The sequence below is a fragment of the Fusarium odoratissimum genome (genome assembly GCF_000260195.1).
Source record: "Fusarium odoratissimum NRRL 54006 unplaced genomic scaffold supercont1.14, whole genome shotgun sequence".
NCBI classification, from domain to species: domain Eukaryota; kingdom Fungi; phylum Ascomycota; class Sordariomycetes; order Hypocreales; family Nectriaceae; genus Fusarium; species Fusarium odoratissimum.
Genome location: NW_022158700.1, coordinates 533222 through 553662, shown reverse-complemented (window position 1 = coordinate 553662; position 20441 = coordinate 533222). Strand labels below are relative to the sequence as shown.

Genomic DNA, 20441 nt, shown 5'->3' with positions numbered 1-20441 from the left:
CTCAACACTCTTTCCAATTACTCACATCAACTTCAACTTCAACTTTCAAGTTCAACCACTTTCATCATGAAGACCACCATCGCCATGCTCACCGCCTCAATGGCCACCGCCATCCTCGCCCACCCCTTCGACACCCGCTCTCAGCAATGCAACATCGCGCCCTCCGCCACTCCCTCCGCCAAAATCCAACCCCTATCCTCCCCAACCGCCTCCACCGCCAAGGCCTGCCAGAAGCTCTGCGCCGCCGACTCCTCCTGCAAGAGCTTCATCTTCGGCCTTCCCGCTAATGCCAAGGCTCCCACCTGCAAGCTCTACTCCGTCCCTGCTGCCCAGGTCCCTAACCAGGGAAACAACCTGTATGTCTTTGACAAGGCGTGCTCTGACAAGGCTGTGCCCAACACCAAGCCTACGCAGGATAAGCCGCGCGGTGAGGTGAAGAGCAAGGCTGCGCGGGATCTTGTCTGCAACACTGCGCCTTCTGGGGCCAGTAACAGCAAGATTCAGCCTTTTGCTACGCCTAGTGTTAAGACGGCGGAGAAGTGCCAGGATGCTTGTGATGCTCAGGCGTCTTGCCAGAGTTTCCTGTTTGGTCTTCCTGCCGATGCCTCTGCGCCTGTGTGCAAGCTGTACAAGGTTGCTCCCTCCAAGATTCCTCGTCGTGATGATGAGCTTTATGTCTTTGCTAAGGGATGTCCTGCGGCTAAGGTTCCTACTACTGCTCCTACTCATGATGAGCCCCGCGGACAAGCTCCTTCTGAGAAGCAGGCTGATAACAAGAGCGGCACCAAGACTGAGAGCAAGAATGATGGCAAGGATCAGGCTCAGACTGGTGAGAAGGCCAAGACTTCTGCAAAGGCCAACAACAACAACGCTGGCAACAACGAGCAGAAGCACAACTAAGTGACAACTCCTCACTGACACTGCCATGAGGAACACTGGAGGGTGATCGAGTTTCAGCTTTGGATGGTTGCAGCTTGGGCTGGGTTTGACACAGCACGAAAAGTAATAGGGGAGCACGGTATCTCAGCTTAGGATATCTGGATGGGGATTTGAACTTGTACTAGACATTCGTTTTGTTCGGACTTGCAGTTTGCTTTAGTTTCTTTTTCTATAGTCAATAGATCGGCCGATCACTCAATTCTCTCTGCTTTTCACTTTGACGTGATATATCCTTGACTTAATTTAGTATTATCGGACTTCAAGCCATCTCATTGCGATTAGAGCTAGGCTACTTTGACTGAGCTTCTTTTCTCTCACTCATCTCCAGCCAACCTTTCGACTCTAAGCTATGGTAAAGCCTCGTTTAGAACTTGTTTACACTACCAGTCAGACCTGAGATAGTTTCTTATAGCAAGGGATAATCTGTGAGTCCCATTTAGCTTATGGTGTTTCGTTGAGAGATGTCCAGTCAACTGAAGGAGTGCCTGCGAATTGCTTCATCATGGCGGAAAAGTGGGTCACAGCTTTATCGCGAATGCCTTCATCAATTGGACCTTAGGCTTTGTCTGCAGAATGCAAGCTCCGATCACCATAATTTCACTCTAAACCGATCATGACTGACTTGAAGTATTTAATTTTATTCTCTATTCTATTTTAAATGAGGTTCTTCAACTCCTGCTTCGCCCTAAACCGTCTTAGGTTATCAGCGATAAGCCCCTCCGCACCCTGAGGTCTTCCACCAGCCGCATGCGGCGACACAATAGTATTAGGAGCCTTCCAGATCCTGCTCGGCTCAGGAAGCGGCTCAGTCTCAAACACATCCAGCGCCGCACCGCCAATCTCTCCCTTCTCAAGCGCATCAACAAGCGCATCCTCATCAACAGATGTACCGCGCCCCACATTGACGACCCACGCGTGGTTGGGCAATTGCTTCAGGCGCTGAGCGTTAAGAACATGGCGCGTGGAGTCAGAGCCAGGGAGAATCATGACAAGCGCGTCGGTCTCGGGGAGGAGTGTGTCGAGATCGTCTTCGCTGTAGACTTCAATTCCGTTGCGGACGCCCTTTCGGCGCGCAATGCCCCGAACGTCGGCGCCGAGGCCGATGAGCTGCGGGGTGAGGGTCTTTGCAATGTTGCCGAAGCCCCAGATGAGAACACGAGCATCGCGCAGTGTAGTGAATGCGTTTTTGGGTCTATCGGGCTGAGGACCGCCCAAATGACCGGGCCATTTTCCCTGGAGTTGATAATCGCGCATCTCGTAGAAGCGGCGCGCGGCGTTGAGCAGCAGACCCAGCGCATGCTCAGCGACAGTGTGATCGTGTAGACCCGAACCCGTTGTGATTTTAATCTTGGAGGCGTCAAAACCAGCACCCAGAACATCATTTGGCCCAGCGGCGAGGGATTGGATCCATTGCAGGTTTGTGAGGCGCTTTGCGGCGTCTTTTAGGTTCTCGGGTGTGTTTGTCCAGGTGACGAGGATCTCAGCATCGACGTGCTCTTCGGGGATGGTCTTTTTTACGTCGTAGGGGAAGAGGTCGACGGAGAAGCCCTCGAGGCTCTGGACGTCGAGTTTGAGGGATGTTGGGTAGAGGAGCTTCATGGCGGGCAGTTTGTGAGTGTATGAGGAGATGAATCTTGGTGAGAGGAGAGTTTGCAGGGAGTGGGAGGTATATGTACGGATGCCGAAGCGTGGAGATGAGCGCATGATGGGCAACATGATGACATCGGAAAGAAGGCCGTTTTTGTAACAATGAGGCCAATCACAGCTCGTCTTTTACGTTGAAGCCGAGGCCGGAGGAGCCCCGCCGTGGGGGAGGGAGGAGTTTTGGGGGTGATCTAGCGAGCAATTGAGGGTTGGGATTGGTTAGATCTTCAACGGACCCCAAATCCCGCGGGGTGGCAGAGTTCAATGGAAACGATGAGGGCGAGAGTGCACCTTTTGTATTCTCATCATGTGAAGCTGGTGATGGAGAAATTGGGCGTTATGATGTGACGTCACGCATGGTATTTTGACGATAAGATATGGCTTATCGATAATGAAATCCATTGTACGGATACGGCAGCATGCGAATAACCTGACACTAAATGCAACACCTTGCTGATAGAACGATTGATGCTGGTAGGGAAAAGTCAATAATCTAGATGCACAGCACATGAAGAAAGAATCAATACAAGTTTACTCCAGTATTAAATGAAAAAGGAAAGAACAGAAGCCGGATGAGAGGTTTCTGTTTTGGTCTCGGAACGCATTACCCTAGACCTGCCAGGACCTGCCAGGAAGTGAGTAAATTACCGAGTAACCACTTAATCGCAAATGTACTTTGGACGATCGGTTGGCAATATTGCGGTTCAAAGGTCCTATCCCAGGGCTGTTCCGAAAAGACTTAGCTAACACTGCATCGAGTTATGCTTGGACACTGCGCGTGCTTCTTCACCGACCTTCCCTCGAGACTTGACGTGGTGACCCCAGAAAATTCACAGCCTCGCTTGGAGATTGTGTTGCCTGGTCTTACAACCTCATTGCCTTCCAAAAACTCGCATTACATAAATATTACGCTCTCGATCATTAAGATTTGTAAAAGAAGACTCGTCAGAAGTGGTCTTTGTCTGTAATTTCTGCGCAAAATGGAGCTGGCTGGAGGCCGCCAGTCGAATCTGACACCCTGAATCTGGATAGCGCGATGGGTCGGGGATTAAATACTGGCCCACGCGAGCTAACAGCGCCTTGTACTGGGGTAGTCTATAGCCCTATTCTCAAGGCTCAGAAATGACAAGACGGTACCTGGCGGCGCTCGTAAAGAAACCCACGACTAAGATAAATCCCTCATCCTCCACCAACGGCGGAACTCCCCTCTTTGTTTGTGCCAGATGACCTTTTTCTCAGGGCTTGTGAAAGGAGCAAGAAATGAGAGTTTCCAAAACACCCCAGGGAGTTTGCATTGACGCGCTGCTTTGTCCTGGTTCATCGAGAAGTTAATCGCGCTTTGCCACAGGATTACATCTGTTCCCGTTCACTAATGTACCCGGCTAGCAAACCAAGTGTCCGGTTTAAATCTCGCGATCATTATTTAATCATGATATGACATATTAAGAAGTAATCTCTCGTACAGCATCGAGTGGCTTGCGAAACGACCGTGACAGCGTTGCACTGGCGGGGACCCTGAACGCTAGGACCCGGCGCTAAAAAGCTTGTCTCTCGCAGCCAAGACGTCGTAAATCGAGCCTCTTGATAACCTGCATCTAAACGTGAGTGGGCTGGCAGCTGCGCCCGTCGCTAGTGTCTCATCTCGGACACCTCATTTCATCCAGGCTTTGTTTCCTCACTGCTAGCGAGCTGCCAGATTCCGGCTAGAGGGAGGGGTCCGTTGACAAAACCTGGATCATGTTACATTTGCTGCAACCCATACACCCACTTGCTCGGAAAGAAAAGGCTTGTTTTCTCTTAGCTCTTTGGATGTCGGTGCTTAATTCTGTCAATGGAGTGCATTGATCACATTGTGCCTTTGCTGCATTAGTTAGACTGAGCTTGCATACGCGACAGCTTGCCCAGTTCAGGGACATGCCGAACCGGATTACCTAGAACGATCGACGCTGCGCCTCCTCAGCTAAGGATTTCGTCCAATGTTATCGTGTCTTGATATTCCCTCACTCGTGCCCTGCATATCGAGTCAGACCGTGCACGAGGAACCAAGACAGTTCCAAGACTCCCCACGATTCCTTCGCGTCATAGCTCAAGGATTACTCGTTTAAGCGTAACCAGCTTGCTTATTGGCATCGAGGCAGTGCACATGGTGACCAACCACATGCCCTAGAATGGCCAATCGTGTACGCATGAAACACCAAGTTGGTGATATCTCAACCACAGTATTGGTACACTCCCAGGGCTAATCTAATATCATGGCACTGAGGAGGGCGGACGCTAAACGGCCTCCACATCCCTCTCGTTTATCGACACCGGTTTTTAAGTTCCCTACGCCTCTTGATTCAGGCCCTGTGGAGAAAAGGGATCGAGAAAAGAGAAAAGTCACTAATCCTGCTTTGAACGTGGAATTAAAGGCGGAGCTGAGCTATGATCTGAGGATTGTACCTTTGTTATGGACTCACTTATACGAAATACTTCAGCCAGCCTTTACGAGTCGCTTAACGTGAGCTGTCCTGGAAATGATGAGCGATTATTCTGTTATCCACATGCCAAAACAAATATCAGGGCTCGCATTCTCCCAGCTTCTCCTGCCGTTTTACCATTCTTTTCTACTCTGTTACTGCCTCTGACATCTCATCCCTTCTCACTTGGTTACCTGTCCTCTCACCTTCAACATGATTGAAGACGAGAAAAAGGACGCCGCTCTTTTCGGTGAGCGCATTCACTGGAACGATGACGATGAAGCCGTTCGGGTTTCGCGTCATGGTGAACGGCGCTCTCGTAGGCGGTCTCGCTCTCGCTCAAGGGATTCGTTGAGTATTCATAGAGCGGGCTCGAGAAATCGCGCTGACCCGTCGCTTGTTCTTCCTGTCACCTACCGCACAGTGTAAGTCTGGAAAACCGAAGCTGGGTATAGGTACTCACAGTCGCGTAACAGGTCATTCAATATCGAGGAGTCAAAGGGGAAAGAACAAGCTGAACTAGCCAAGGCAAGGGACGTTACGACAAAAGGTAAGATATTCTCGCATGACTCTACTAGGTTGACATGAGCTAACAACGATGCGTGTGACAGCTTTGACGGACCTCGAGTGGCATACCATCGCCCCCTTCGACGTCGAGAAACGACTCACTACTTCATCCACCGCTGGCCTTTCGACCGAACAAGCTGAGAGGAGACAGCGCGAATATGGCAGAAATGCACCATCTCCCGCCAAAACCCACTGGTTCAGAACAATCTTCCTATACTTCTTTGGCGGTTTCGGAAGTATTCTGCTTACGGGTTGTATTCTCGTCTTTGTCTCGTGGAAGCCATTGGGTGATCCTCCTGCTGTTGCCAACCTGGTGAGTCTCTCCATTCTCTGACTTTTGATTGATCTTGCTAATTTTTGAAAGGCACTCGCCATTGTACTCCTCGCCGTTTTCTTCATCCAAGCACTCTTCAATATGTTTCAAGACTGGTCTACCTCACGTACCATGTCCTCAATCAAGAATATGCTTCCTGAAGAAGGCCATGTTATTCGCGATGGTCATCTCGTTGACCTCAATGCTGCGGACATTGTCCCAGGCGATGTCATCAGGGTCAAGGCTGGTAACAAGCTCCCCGCTGATATTCGCTTGATCGAGGCTTCCTCCGACGTCAAGTTTGATCGTTCAGTCCTTACAGGAGAGTCTAAACCTGTGGCGGGTACTGTGGATCATACTGATACCAACTACCTTGAGACGCATAACATTGGCCTGCAAGGTACACACTGTATACTCGGTTCGTGTACTGGTATTGTAGTTGCTACTGGTGACAGGACAGTGTTTGGACGTATCGCGAGTTTGACGAACGAGCCCAAGGTCCAGATGACGACGCTTGAGAAGGAAGTACTCTACTTTGTCATCATCATTGCCAGTATCATGATAAGTATGATCGCTGTTGTCTGCATCATTTGGTACGTCCCCTCCACTACCTTACCCTTCCGTTATGGCACTGACATACTTCAACAGGGGCGCGTTCCTGAAAAAGAAGCATCCCGACTTCATCAACGTGCCAACCCTCATCGTCAACTGTGTCAGCGTCGCCATCGCTTTCATCCCCGAAGGTCTTCCCATCTCCATCACCGCTGGTCTCACCATCACCGCCAATTTGATGAAGAAGAACAAGATTCTTTGCAAGTCCCTCAAGACTGTCGAGACACTTGGGTCCGTTTCGGTCGTCTGCTCTGACAAGACTGGCACTCTTACCACTGTAAGCTTCCTCTGTACCTCCTGTTTGAACTACGCTGATATGTTTATAGGCCAAGATGGCGGTCTCTGACTGCGCAGTCGGAGGACTCAACATGACCATCGAGAACGCTCGCGGCAAGTTTGGCCAGTCCAAATCTGCTACCCACCCGATCATCCAGCTTCGTGCTTTGGCTGCTCTTTGCAACGCATCTGAGTTTGATGCCGCTACAAAGGACGCTCCGCTGACTGATAGGAGGATCTTTGGTGATGCGACTGATCAAGCTGTCCTCCGATTCGCCGAATTTGTTGATCCCAGCAGTGTTGATTACTTGCGTGCTTGCTGGAACAAGATCTATGACCTTGCTTTCAACAGTAAGAACAAGTTCATGATTCGTTGCTTTTCCTGCGCCAGGAACGAGGCTGTAGCTGCTACGCTTAGCAAAGAGACCGCGTTCAACACCGACGATATGTAAGTACTCACCATGGCACTCAAGATGAACCTTCTAACCATGGCATTTAGCCTCCTGACCATCAAGGGTGCTCCTGATGTTCTTATCGGTCGCTGCTCGCACTATGTCTCTGAGCATGGCGAAACTATCCCTCTTAATGCGGCTATGCGGGCTACGGTGGAGCAGTTGAAGAACATCTACTCTTCACAAGGTAAACGATGTTTGTTGCTTGCTCGCAAGATCGTCAAGGGCAGTGAACTTCCCAAGAATAGGGAGACGAGTGAGTTTGAGCACGCAGTTACACGGGAGTCAAACACTGGCCTTACGTTGGTTGGAATGGTTGCTATTGTCGATCCCCTCAGGCACGACATTCCTCATGTTGTCAGCACGCTGCGCGGCGCTGGTATCCGAATCGCCATGGTACGTAACCCCCCTCACGATGTACCCGTAGTATAAACTGATGATCCAATAGGTCACTGGTGATTTTGCCCTCACTGCCCTAGCCATCGCCCGCGAAGCCGGTATCGTTACCTCCCAAACTGTCGATGACAGCACAGCCCTCCAGCGCTACAGCCCCGACGATACCAAAGATTCACCTATCTCCCACCTCGGTGCCATCGTCCTCAGCGGTCCAGAGCTCATGTCTCTCAATGAACATCAGTGGAAGACACTCACTCACTATGAGGAGATCGTATTTGCACGGACAACGCCGGAACAGAAGCTTCGAATCGTTCGTGAGTTCCAGAAAGGCAATGTTGTGGCCATGACGGGCGATGGAGTCAATGATGCTCCATCACTTAGGGCTGCTGATGTTGGTATCTCGATGGGTAGTGGCTCGGATATTGCTATGGAGGCGGCGGATATGGTTCTGCTGGATACTTTCTCATCTATCATTATTGCTGTGCAGTATGGTCGGGTTGTGTTTGACAATCTCAAGAAGGTATGTCTTGGACGTGCTCTATGTAAAGGATCACAGACTGACATTGATCCTAGGTCATCTCATACCTCTTGCCTGCCGGCTCTTTCTCAGAGTTCTGGCCCGTCATGGCTTTTGTAGCCTTTGGCCTGCCCCAAGCTCTGTCTTCATTCCTTATGATCATCATCTGGTAAGTATCCCTGCTGCTTGTAGCCCAACACTTACTAACTTTGGCTAGCTGCTTCACCGACTGCGCCGCCGCGACAATGCTATCCTACGAAAAGCCCGAAGCCGATGTCCTAACTCGTCCCCCTCGCAACATCAAGAAGGACCGCCTAGTCAACTGGCAGCTCATCCTTCAGGCATACGGAGTCAACGGTGTCCTCCAAACAGTCGCCTCCTTCGCCATGGCATTCTGGTATCTCCAGCGTCAGGGCATCCCCTTCAGTGAGCTGTGGTTCAGCTTCGGAAAGCTTCCTGCTGGTATTGATCCAGATTACTACCTGGCCAAGACCAACGAGGCTTCGTCTATCTACTTTGTCAACCTTGTTGTGATGCAGTGGTTCAATCTGATGGCGACTAGAACTCGTCGACTCAGTATCTTTCAGCATCCGCCACTGTTCAACCCGAACACGCAGAACTGGTACCTGTTCCCTGCTATCATCTTTTCGCTTGCTATGGCTATCTTCTGGCTGTACATCCCGCCTCTGCAGCCTGTTCTGGGAACGACGCCTGTCCCTGTTGAACACTGGTTTCTTCCTTTTGCTTTTGGTATTTTACAGCTTTTGTTAGATGAAGGTCGCAAGTTTTGTGTCCGGAGATGGCCTCATGGAATATTAGCCAAGTTGGCTTGGTAAGAGATGTGTCGCCTTTGGCCTGTTCCTGGCCTCAGCGCGGGCACTCTAGATTAGGGCTGTTACTCTTTGGGTACGACCTTAGATAGACACACAAGTAGCGCATATGTATTCGTTATTCCTAACTGTGATGTATTCACGTGACAGTTTCTGAGCATTCACCGTGACTTGTTGTGGAAGTTGGGTGGCTGAGAGCTTATATCACCACAGAGAACTTAGTTAACTTGATGACGTCAACAATAGTACCCTTGGTGCTATAGAAGTGGACTAATTGGTCGCTTTCTGTAATAGGCCTTGAGAATTTAGGTTTCTTGTTAGACTTCAAGTCATCAAAGCTTGTGTAGCTAAGTTCTGTGTGGTGATTTGAAATCTTAGTCACGGATCCCAACTGCAAATAACACATGTAGCTCACTGTTTAGACTTCATACCACTTGGACGGACCTCCTATAGCATAAGAGTATTTATGAACCTACTTAATGTTTCGAAAAGTAGATCTCGGACACATTGACAGTAACACCAAACTTTTCAATACTCTTTCAGACATAAACTTTAAAATTAGGTATAAAGGAAGGAAAGGTATCTCCCTCTTCTTTAGCCTCTCTTCTCAACCTGTATCTCTTTTCTTTCTCTCTACGCTTTATCTTGTGGTGGAACTGTTGGCAAATATATCCTATAACCCAAGCAATGGATCCTTTCCCCTTCGAACGATTGCCTGTCGAGCTCAAGATAAAGATCATTAGACTTGCTATTCCCTCGGTCATAACACCCATTGGAACGAGCATGGCCGATCGCTTTACACTTGAAGATGATAAGGAACTGAGCCGAATTCGTGATTCATGTCCGGAAATCAAGGTAATATGCAATCGAATTCGTTACCTCGTGGCATGTTCACGTGGACAAGAAGTATTTCGACTTGACCCTCTACACGACGCATTCGTGGTAAATGAGCCAAGTTTTCCTATGTTTGGGGTATCTGAACTACCCCAAGAGCAAGGGCTAGAATCCTCTTAGCAAGCAGATCTTCCTATCCGGCGCATCGTTTGCCGGCTCTTAGGGCCTCCCCTCTCAAGAGGAGCTCCAGGTTTGTCCCCTGCGTTTGGATCAAAACTGACTAGGGGTATTGACATCACTACAGGACTTCAAACAGGTAAAGTTCTACCGGAGAATGGGGAACAGACGTACGCCCAGATGCCATTTGAATACTCGTCACCTATATGTTCTCGCACCCCAATGCTCAAGGCGTTCACCTTGGTCATAGACGCCTGTGAGAGGGGCTGGCATATTGAGGGCTTTCAGCAATATGGGCCCAATACCATTAGCCGGCGGCCTCCAAATAACCTTTGGGGGATCGCAAGACGCGATCCCTGGCAAGAACATGGTAGTTTCAACAATGTTGCTTCTCTGCGGCTTCCGTCTGATACTGGTATTCCCTGGATGTTCACAACAATGGTCGACAATCTAAGTGATCCTAGAGATCTTATCAGAGGCGCATCTCGGCAAGATGTACCCAGGATTGGCTTCCATGGATACAGTCGAGGCAACATGTCCCAGGGAGGGAAGTGGCCTGGTTTCAGATACTGGACTGAGACGAAGAAGATTGACTTTAGGCCTTTATCGTGGGCAGAGGTTCAACCTTGTATGAAGGACTATCACAGAATATCGTCCTGGCGTAGCCATCCTGAATTCATTGCTCGACTGTGGATAAATCGGCCAGGTGAACCGATAGCTGCTGAGCAGTCACAGTACGGTTGGATTGAGGTAAGACCTCCCGAAGAAGGCGATGATCCTTGGGTAGAGCAGGTGGCAACAACGTGGAAAATGGTTCGGGATACATTGTTGAAAATGAACGAGAATATGAATCTCGAGTGGCGGTTTGAAAACAAGTGAGGGACTGAGAACGAAAGCCTGCTATCAAGTGGCTAGACTGGAAATAAGAAGAAATGACAAAGGAACTTCAATGTATTTAAAAAGGCTAGTTTCAAGCAATCTGAATATTTCTCATAAGCTGCCACTAGCAGTTCTTGATCGTTGGGAGTCGCTAATGTAGGACAGAATACTTGTACATGCTCTGTGAGCATGCTGAGCCAAGCAGTCAAGCGAGAAAAATGCTACATCACTTCTGTTTTTGGGGGTAAGGCAATAGTCAGTAAGGAGTGCCCTAGTGAAATCGCTTGGTCATCATCATGTCGGTAATGGTCAGACTATTGCCAGGCAAAGACATTGAAACAAATTCCTGTCAACCGTAACCGCCACAGGTTCTTTTCTGGCACGCTCAGAATGCAAAATTGTCCTGTTTGACATACTCTCAACCTAATCAAAGATCTCGAAGGCGATTCCCGGCGATAAACGAGTAGTAAGATCTAAGCAAAAGCAAGAATGTGAAGAGAGAATGATACTTGAGCAACCTTGATCAGTCCCCTCCAAGGTAGATCTCGCCTCAACAACTACTCAGGCAAACTGGTTGGAATATGCAGATTGCTTAGACAGCCAAGCCTCTGAATTCCACCAAGAAAGTTCGCCGTCCTCTCAAAACCCAACACTAGCAGAGTTTTCCAAAATCTCAGCTCGCCCCAATGAGCTCAATATTACCAGCCAAGACGGGGATACTTCTAGAACAGACAGGCCACAAAAGGCGATCACCGAGGAAGCTGAACCACCATTACAGAAGCAGGTTAACAGCCAAGAGGGAATCTCCAGTGCTGGATCTTTACTGCCAACCATTAGCTCAAACCACCAACCAGCAGGCAAAGGGAATCCCGGATGCTTTCCCGCTGTTAAAGCCAAGAACCACATGCACCGAGGAACAGGATGTAAAAAGCTTCGGTGTCTCTAGAACCGTCAGCGGCAGACTTGGCGGGGAGGAAACGTGCTTGTATGAGAAGCTCATGTTGCAGCGGGAGGAGAAGGAGTAGTGGCGCGGTCCTTGGCGAGAGCTTGGCGAAAGACGGGTTGAAATGGATGGAACGATGTGGGATATTGGCTTTCGTTAGTCTCACAGTCAAAGATCAATGCGACTTTGCGATTTCGAAATGGCGATTAATCACCATCACAGTAACTGACGAGACATCTACACAAGCGTCTTTAGTCCTGCATAGTATTCGGCGCCGTTATACGGATATAACAAGAAGAAGAAAAGAACAACTTTAATAACTTTATTCGCGTTAACCTTTTGATCTTCACAAACTTGTCTCAAGCAAAACAGTGATAACAATTCACCCCTGTAATTGATCGGTCTTGGCATCTGGGGAGGTTATCTCTGGGCGAACGACCTTCTCCACGTGGAGCTATGACCCATCTTATTGGCTCCCGCCCCCTGCTCAAAAGAGCCTCTTTTTAAGCTCTCAACGACAATCGTTGATGCACGTGGGTTGATGAGCGGCCATAACGAATTCCACGGAGAAGAGTGTCCTTTTAGATGCAGAAAATAATTGGGCAATGATGAGGCTTTGTCTGTACAAGTATTTCTGTCATCGACTTTGACGGCTCGAGGACAAGACGCTATTTCCGGTATTTACAGTTACGGTGGTGCATTCTTCTTTGGCGGCCGGTTTGACGCTATTGTCGGCGAAGTCTGATCATTTCAATACGTCCGGTCATGCTATTCACCCTTGTTTGGAGCTTTGAGGCCATGTCGCAAGCCCAGCAAGCGACTCTTCTGGTCCTAGCGCATGAGCATCAACTCCCCTCGCCTGTCACTGTCACTCTCGTGCAGTTAGCCTCCAATTCACAACTTCAATATCCTCATGTGCGTAGCCATATCATCAGATATCTGACTCTCAAAAATCTCGGCATCATCGCCACGATACCAAGGCCCTACTCTCTCAAACCCCCACATCTCTTCTACACTTTCTTCCAGCCTACCCAACGAACATCAAGAACCCACGCACGAGATGCTCCCCCTGCTCGCGTGCCAAGCACACCCGCCAAGACGATAAATCTACCAAAGGACTCACCGAGGGACCTTGCCACTAAAGACACATGCACCATCCGAAGAAGCATAAGATTAAGCTTGTTCGCCAAGCCTTACCCGCTCCACACACCATGGCGAGGGACATGGCGATATAAGGAGTCGGAGTGCGGGCTGTTTCTGCAATGTTCGACATCGACTGTTCAGTTCAATTCACTCTCTTCTAGAAACTTTCCAAGAGTGAGAGAAATCCGAGTTCTCGGTCTGCTCTGATCATGGTGCTTCATCAGTATGATTACATCTTTGCCATAGGCACCATCTTTTCGTTCCTTGATGTCTGGAACATCGGTACGTCACTCACGCATTCAACCTGTGATAAGGTACTGACAGCTTAGGTGCCAACGATGTCGCCAACTCGTGGGCTACATCGGTCTCATCCCGATCCATCAGCTACATCCAGGCCATGACCCTCGGCTCCATCCTCGAATTCGCTGGCTCCGTCGGTGTCGGCGCCCGTGTTGCCGACACCATCCGCACCAAGGTCGTCGACATTGACCAGTTCGAGTCCGACCCTGCTCTTCTCATGCTCGGCATGATGTGCGCCATCGTCTCCTCCTCGCTGTATCTCACCTTCTGTACCCGCATCGGTCTCCCCGTCTCGACGACTCACTCCATCATGGGTGGTGTTATCGGCATGGGTATTGCGCTTGTCGGTGCTGATGGTATTCACTGGGCTGAGTTCGATAAGGGTATTAGCTCTGGTGTCGTTTCGGTCTTTCTCGCTTGGATTATTGCTCCTGGTCTCTCTGGTGCTTTTGCTGCTGTCATCTTCCTTATTACCAAGTATGGTGTTATGCTGCGAAGCAAGCCTGTCTGGAAGGGACTTTTCCTCACTCCCGTTTACTTCGGCATTACTGCTTCTCTCCTTACCATGCTTATCGTCTGGAAGGGTGGTAGCATCAAGGTCACCTTCAACGACGCCGAGACTGCTGGTATGATCATCGGTGTCGGTGCCGCTTGGGCTCTCCTCATCACCATCTTCCTCGTCCCCTGGCTCTACCGCCTCGTCATCTGTGACGACTGGGAGCTTCGCTGGTGGAACATCTTCCAGGGTCCTCTTCTCCTCCGTCGCCCTCCTCCTCCCGCTCAGCCTGAGGGCGCTGCTGGTGGTATCAAGGATTTCTACGAGGGTCACCTTACCCGCGAAGAGCTCGATGGTCTCCGCCGTGCCGGTCGCAATGGCAGTGATGAGTTTGAGCGTGCTCAAGACCAGACCAGCAACGAGGGCAAGGAGGCTACCACCGAGAACAAGAAGACTTCATCTGAGGGTACTCCTGACATTGAGGAGCGTGTTGAGCCCAAGGCCCCTCGCAGCCTCGTCGGTCCCAAGCCTGATGGAAAGTGGTTCAGCGGTGCTGTTCTCTTCTGGTACCTCAAGAAGGCTTTCCTCTCTGGCGTTGACCAGGATATCATCGCCATGCAGAAGAAGAAGAGCATGCTAACCGGTGACTTGGACGAGATTCACGCTCACGTCGCTCACTACGACAACCGTGCTGAGTACCTCTACACCTTTATGCAAGTCATGACTGCTTGTACCGCTTCTTTCACTCACGGTGCCAACGATGTCGCCAACGCTATTGGTCCTTATGCCACTATCTACCAGATCTGGAGAACTGGTGGTCTTGAGGGTAGCAAGTCTTCTGTCCCTGTCTGGATTCTGTAGGTTTTCTACTTGATACTTCTATGATCAACGACTAACTTGAGTAGCTGCTTTGGTGGTGCCGGTATTGCTCTTGGTATTTGGACTTACGGATACAACATCATGCGCAACCTTGGTAACCGTCTCACTCTTCACTCTCCCTCTCGAGGTTTCTCCATGGAGTTGGGTGCCGCTATCACCATCATCCTTGCTACTCGTCTTAGTAAGTCTTTCCCTCCGAACTCGACCTCCTCTTTCACTGTGACTAACGCATCCTTCAGAGCTCCCCGTCTCTACCACTCAGTGCATCACTGGTGCCACCGTTGGTGTTGGTCTCTGCTCCGGTACTTGGCGCTCTATCAACTGGCGTATGGTTGCCTGGATCTACATGGGCTGGATCATCACTCTCCCCGTCGCTGGTGTCATCTCCGGCGTCATTTGTGGTATTATCATCAACGCTCCTCGCTGGGGTTACTCTGGTTAGAGTCTCACTCTTTGTATCTCATTAACATCTACATACACTCACTCAAAGCACCCTTTCGGGTCTGTTACAATACTAGAATGGCTACGGAACCTGGGCCTGGATATATTTACTGTGTTGCGCGTGCAGCAGGGTATAATGGTTCAATTTTATATATCTCTTAATGTAAAGTTCTCTCATTCAAGCAAAGATGCAAAATTGTGACATGAACGTGCCATCCGGGATCGAACTCAGATTTCTCAGTCAAAGGCCAATGGCAGGTTATTTTGACGTGTACTCCATCCTGAAGCTGGATAAGTTAGTTGGAAAATGTCACTGTGAGGCAGTGTCAGCGCCAGTATAGCATCTAGTCGAGAATTTATAATTTTGTATAATATATATAAATTTTGAATTTTTTTATAGTCTTTATTAATTTAGAGAGTTTTATTTTCCAAGTTTATAGAAGTTCATATAGATATTAATAAATTTATTTATTTTTTATGATGTCCCTAACATAGGCATCAGGAGATACCTTAAGGTCCACAATTTCCGGTTACACAACCAGACGCGACGCTGTGAATCACGCGTAAACTCTTCACGATCTCCATTTCTCTTTTTTTCCTCCTCTGCACCGAAATTTCTTCTTCAACTTCACCACATCAACCGCAGGCGCATTCAACACTCACAACCCGCCCAGTCATCAAGGCAAGATGGCGCCGGTCAGCTTACTCGACTGCCCGGACGAGGTTATCGACCACATTATAGAGCGCCTACCGGGAAGCGCCGTAAAGGCCATCCGCGTAAGCTGCAAGCGACTGAGCCGAATCGCGTCGCCATATCTTTTCCCTGTTTTGTATCTTTCCTGTCACCAGCTTGATCTCAATGTCTTTCGGATGGTTTCAGAGAACCCTCTTCTCATCGGTGGTGTTCGCGAACTAGTCATCGACGACACCACTGTCCCTCTCCCAGAGACTATACCCGACTGGCGCACCTATCAGAAAGTGGTCACCTTTCCCGAAGACTCCGACGACCGACGTGCTCATCTTGAGCTTCATCCAGGCGAGACCCTCGATCCTTGGATGATGAGAGGCAGACCTTCAAAAGTGAACCCCACCAAAGAGGGCTGGGAACTCTTAAGAAGCATCGCCCAGTGGCATCACGAGAACCGCCTGACTCATGCTGATTTCGAAGCACTCAAGGCAGCACTTCCCCATTTCAAGAAGCTCGAACGCCTTGTTGTTTCCAACCGAAATGCCAACGACAGCTTCTCCGAGGGCGCCCAGAGCTGCGTTTCGTCAAGCCCTGTGGTGCAGAAGTGGAGGCGGTTTCAAGGGGAAGAACACGAATCTGTTCCTCTTGCTCCGAGATGCGATTGGCAGGCCAGCGGATTAGGCATGAATGACAGGTCACGAGTGAACACCTTGGACTGGTTCGTAGAGTTTCTTGGCGACATCATGTCGAATCTCTATGCGTTCACACTTGAGCATGATGAGCTTTTCACGGATGGGAGTATTGTCGTAAGTTCAACTCCACCTTACAGTTTTGGCAATGCGTGCCCAAGCTTGCGAGGCCTCCTCTCTTCTCGTCTCTTGGTTTTCAAAAGGTTTTACTGATGCATCGCAGGGAAACGCCGAATTTGGCGAATAGCGAACGGACAAATTCGAGAAGACCGAATATCAATACAACGCTCCCAGCTCCGAGCTCTTCGCCTTGATACGAGAGGCACGAGTCTTTCATCTTGCGCTTTTGGTCCTTGAAGATCCCAAGCTGCAGTCTCAGCTCACCGAGTTTCGTGTCGACGCATCTCACGACATCCTGTCGAAACATTATCAGCCCGGCCTGGCCATCACCTTGTTCGACAATCAGTCCCCATTCGCTGAGCGACTTGCCGGGGGTTTCGCGTTGGCGGAGAACATCACCAAGTTCAACCTCGTTCTCAGCAATTTCACAGTCCACAGGTTCGGCGAGTGGATCATGAAAGAGGGCCGCGTTTCCCGCACACTTTCATCCATGCCTCAGTTGGAGGAGTTGTACCTTGAGCCTCACGGAATGCCCGTCTTTTCCGCACTTCCTACCAACATGACTTTCCCGCGACTGCGCCGTGTTCACTTCAGTTGCGGGCACTTGCACCCAGACAAGTTTCTCGACTTCCTAGAGCGTCAGGGTAGCACCTTGAAGTCACTCATCATCGAACATTGCAGTCTCTATCCTGATGACGGCTACGAAGACCTCTGGTCAAACGCGATCGAAGATCTGGCGTATTTCCAGGACGAGGGCATCATGCAGCTTGAGGAAGGGGCCATCGACAATGTGTTTGAGGGTACACCTATAAACGGTTGTGGAAGAAATGGGTCCTTGAAGGAACTTGGTTCGACTTGGAAGTACGATGGAGACGGGCAGTGGGATCTACAGCTGAACGCTTTGGAGGAGGAAGCAAGCGAGGGATGCTGAGCGGCCAACACGATCTCTGATTGACAAGGAGATAACCAGGTTGGTGCCTGGCTTGGGGTTCAAGATACCCAAACTCTTAGCTGCGTGAGCTGCAGCATAATCCTAAATTGGACTAAGATAGTTCAACAGTGTATCAAGTTTAGATCACACCCTAATTCTTAGCTGAGATTCTGTAACATCATCATAGAGTGAAGTAAGATTCGTCGAGACTGTGGAAAGTCTATATTTCTGTCACAAGCCTTGCCTAAGTTTATGTAACCAAATCCTATAATTTGACAAGATGGTCAGAGGTTTAGATCACTCACTTCACGTGATTTTCCATAAGCTTGGAGGAGGCGGTCCACATCTTGAGGTTGCACAAGGCCAACAGGATTGTTGTGGCTGCCTAGGGCAAGCGATGCATTGGTATTAGCAGTGCCTTCGCTTCCACATCTGCATCTTTCATCTTTCACATCCCAACCATCCGCAAGAATGGCTGTCTGTCACATCCTCAGACCTTATCGCCTCGTCTTGCCGATAGGGAGGTCTACAGGACTGTGGCCTCGTACCCCCACCTTTGGCCCAAGCGCAAGAAGGCGTATTATTGGGAGAAACTTTCGAAGAAGAGGGAAGTGGAACAATTTGGTCCGATAAGCCACACAAAGAGTTCTGGACACTGTACAACGCTGTCCTCCAAGGTCACCACGAGAACCGCCGAAGCCATGCCGATATCAACGCCCTCAGAAAGGCCTTACCTCTTTTCAAGTCACTGCGAAGCCTCGTTATCAGTAACCGCACAGCCGATGATTGCTTCGACTCGGGCGCGCAGAGTGAAGAATCGAGCAGCCCAGTTGTCAAGATGTGGAGGCGTCTTGGAGTTTCCAAGCTCGAACGACCTCCTTTCCCGCCTAGATGTGACTGGGTAGTAGGATGGGACGAGCTCGCGGGAGCCATGTATCCAGATTGGTTCTATGATGAATTGGACAGACAGATCAACGAATATGGACTACCACCTGCCAATGGCGAGGTTAACATGACACGCGACCCAGACGGCCAGTTCCCGGTGGTAAGTCAAAGGCTGATGTCATTTCCCTTGTGTCATATCAAACAAGAAGTTCTCTGTAGTCGTATAAGCTCTCAGACACTAACAAAGCTTTAGAGAGGAAATCGCATGAGCTATCAGGAAGTCCACACTGCCTCGTCATTTGACTGGACTGACTACAATTGGCTGGAATCGGAATCGGAAGCATTCTGCCACACCGTCGGGCAACAGGCTCGTGGTATATTCATCGCTCTCGTGGTCCTCGGGAATCCTCGCATACAACTCACTGAATTCAGGGTCGATTCCTCTCTTGAGGTATACCAGGCCCCACACCAGCCTGGTCTTTCAGTCCAACTTTTCAACAGTAACAAGTCGCCATTCCTGCGACAACTTGTGTCTCCCTTCTCCACCTGCAACTTGGCCAAGTTCCATCTTGTGCTGAGCAACTATTGGGATCCAAGTTTTGTTGGATATGTAGGCGGGTTCGCAATTCAGAATCGAAACATCGCTGCCCTTCTTGCCTCCATACCGCAATTAGAGGATCTTCTTCTCGAGCTACACGGTATGTCGTTCTTTCTTGCGATGCCGGCCGACATCAAGTATGACCGACTTCGACGCGTCGAGTTCAGCTGCGGAGAGATAGCCCCCCTGGGGCTCGTCGAATTTGTTCAGCGCCACGCCGCGACCCTCGAAACTCTTAGTGTCCAGTACTGCTGTATTGATCCGCATCTTTTCGCCGAGACTTGGGAGGACGTTATGCGAGAAATCCAAAAGTTGCAAGATGAAGGAACTCTGAAGATTCACGATGGGGAACTGGTCAATGTTTATGTCCATCGGCCCTGTCGAGGTTGCGGGAAGAACCGTACCCTCGAGCTCGACGACACTGATTCCCTGATTTGCAGTCGGGAATTTGGATGCTTTTCGAAACGGAGGGAGTACCTTGAGCGGTCGTGGGACTTGCCGAGTAACGATGAGGTCTGGGATGATGAGACCGGGAGCGATGGAGATAGTGAGGGTGAGGCTGGAGGCGATGAGGATGCAGACAACGAAGACGGCGAAAGCGATTGATGGCGGACATGATAACGGCGACGGCGAGCAAGAGGGCTCCACATTTCGATGTATGATGCCAAAATAAACTCATAATAAAGCCTTCTAAGCTTGCACCAAGTTACCTCAGTCTTTTTCGTCTCCTAGGATAAAGGTCCCAAATTTTTGCCTCTCCCGGGATGGCGAGGGCGATTAAAAGGTATTCTTTATAAAGAATTTGTATAAATATTCCAGTGGAATTAATGGATCGGCACTTTTCGACATGCGTGTTTCCACAGTCACAGTCTCCTGAGGGGAGACAAGAAAAGATGGGGACCTCGATCCTAAGAGACGAAAAGACTTGAGCAAGTTTGGTCAATCTTGACGAAAATCAGTTAATTCTGGCACTTTGGCTTCGGGCCAGATGTTTTCTTGCTCCCTAAGGCGTCTCTCAAAACCGTCTTCACTTGATGGACAGTGTCTACAGACTTGCAGGATAGACAAGCGGTCAAACTTTCGCAAAATATTCACCGAGTTGTGTGACTATGAGCGATAAGAACTTTGGAACATTGAAGCCATGAACAGGTGAAGTGAAAGAAGTTTTAGGGAACAGTGAACGTTAAAGGGTATTCAATGGCTCTTTGTTCTCGTTTCTGGGTGTTGACAGCGGTACATTCACCGTTCTACAGGCAATAAGCATCGTGTTCGGCGACATCCTACTATCCTTCTTTGTTGCCAAGAACACAAACATTTGTGAATATCCAGATTACAGTATATAATGAGCCAAGATGACTAACAACTATCATCTCACTTCTTCTCATCATAACACACTTGCAGTCTTGTAGTCTTGCAACATAACAACAACCAAC

General features: G+C 49.5%; 6 protein-coding genes across 7 annotated transcripts; 5 read left to right on the top strand and 1 right to left on the bottom strand.

Annotated features, from left to right (window-relative positions):
- Window positions 1-66: 66 nt before the first annotated feature.
- FOIG_09016 (uncharacterized protein) lies at window positions 67-900 on the top strand (the record flags this gene model as incomplete). Its single annotated transcript, XM_031209194.1, has 1 exon — window positions 67-900. The coding sequence occupies one exon, from the start codon at window positions 67-69 to the stop codon at window positions 898-900; it is 834 nt and encodes a 277-aa protein (XP_031061231.1).
- Window positions 901-1539: 639 nt separating this feature from the next.
- Window positions 1540-2888, bottom strand: FOIG_09015 (uncharacterized protein). The gene has a single exon (XM_031209193.1). The coding sequence runs from the start codon at window positions 2653-2655 to the stop codon at window positions 1594-1596; it is 1062 nt and encodes a 353-aa protein (XP_031061230.1). The 5' UTR covers window positions 2656-2888; the 3' UTR covers window positions 1540-1593.
- A 1304-nt stretch (window positions 2889-4192) lies between these two features.
- Window positions 4193-9163, top strand: FOIG_09014 (H+/K+-exchanging ATPase). 2 transcript variants are annotated; one of them, XM_031209192.1, is made up of 11 exons: window positions 4193-4781; window positions 4847-5467; window positions 5519-5592; window positions 5654-5922; window positions 5974-6515; window positions 6571-6811; window positions 6861-7258; window positions 7310-7658; window positions 7711-8178; window positions 8232-8344; window positions 8393-9163. In XM_031209192.1, exons 2-11 carry the CDS (start codon window positions 5256-5258, stop codon window positions 9009-9011), a joined length of 3285 nt encoding a protein of 1094 aa, XP_031061229.1. In that variant the 5' UTR covers window positions 4193-4781; window positions 4847-5255; the 3' UTR covers window positions 9012-9163. The 2 variants fall into 2 exon arrangements, with proteins under 2 accessions (XP_031061229.1, XP_031061228.1); XM_031209191.1 differs by having other exon boundaries at window positions 4193-5467.
- A 3717-nt stretch (window positions 9164-12880) lies between these two features.
- On the top strand, window positions 12881-15346 carry FOIG_09013 (phosphate-repressible phosphate permease). The gene is made up of 4 exons (XM_031209190.1): window positions 12881-13263; window positions 13311-14634; window positions 14683-14837; window positions 14896-15346. Exons 1-4 carry the CDS (start codon window positions 13191-13193, stop codon window positions 15096-15098), a joined length of 1755 nt encoding a protein of 584 aa, XP_031061227.1. The 5' UTR covers window positions 12881-13190; the 3' UTR covers window positions 15099-15346.
- A 438-nt stretch (window positions 15347-15784) lies between these two features.
- On the top strand, window positions 15785-17525 carry FOIG_09012 (uncharacterized protein; the record flags this gene model as incomplete). Its single annotated transcript, XM_031209189.1, has 2 exons — window positions 15785-16591; window positions 16722-17525. 2 exons carry the CDS (start codon window positions 15785-15787, stop codon window positions 17523-17525), a joined length of 1611 nt encoding a protein of 536 aa, XP_031061226.1.
- Window positions 17526-17996: 471 nt separating this feature from the next.
- FOIG_09011 (uncharacterized protein) lies at window positions 17997-19614 on the top strand (the record flags this gene model as incomplete). Its single annotated transcript, XM_031209188.1, has 3 exons — window positions 17997-18002; window positions 18046-18570; window positions 18664-19614. 3 exons carry the CDS (start codon window positions 17997-17999, stop codon window positions 19612-19614), a joined length of 1482 nt encoding a protein of 493 aa, XP_031061225.1.
- Between the last annotated feature and the right edge of the window lie 827 nt (window positions 19615-20441).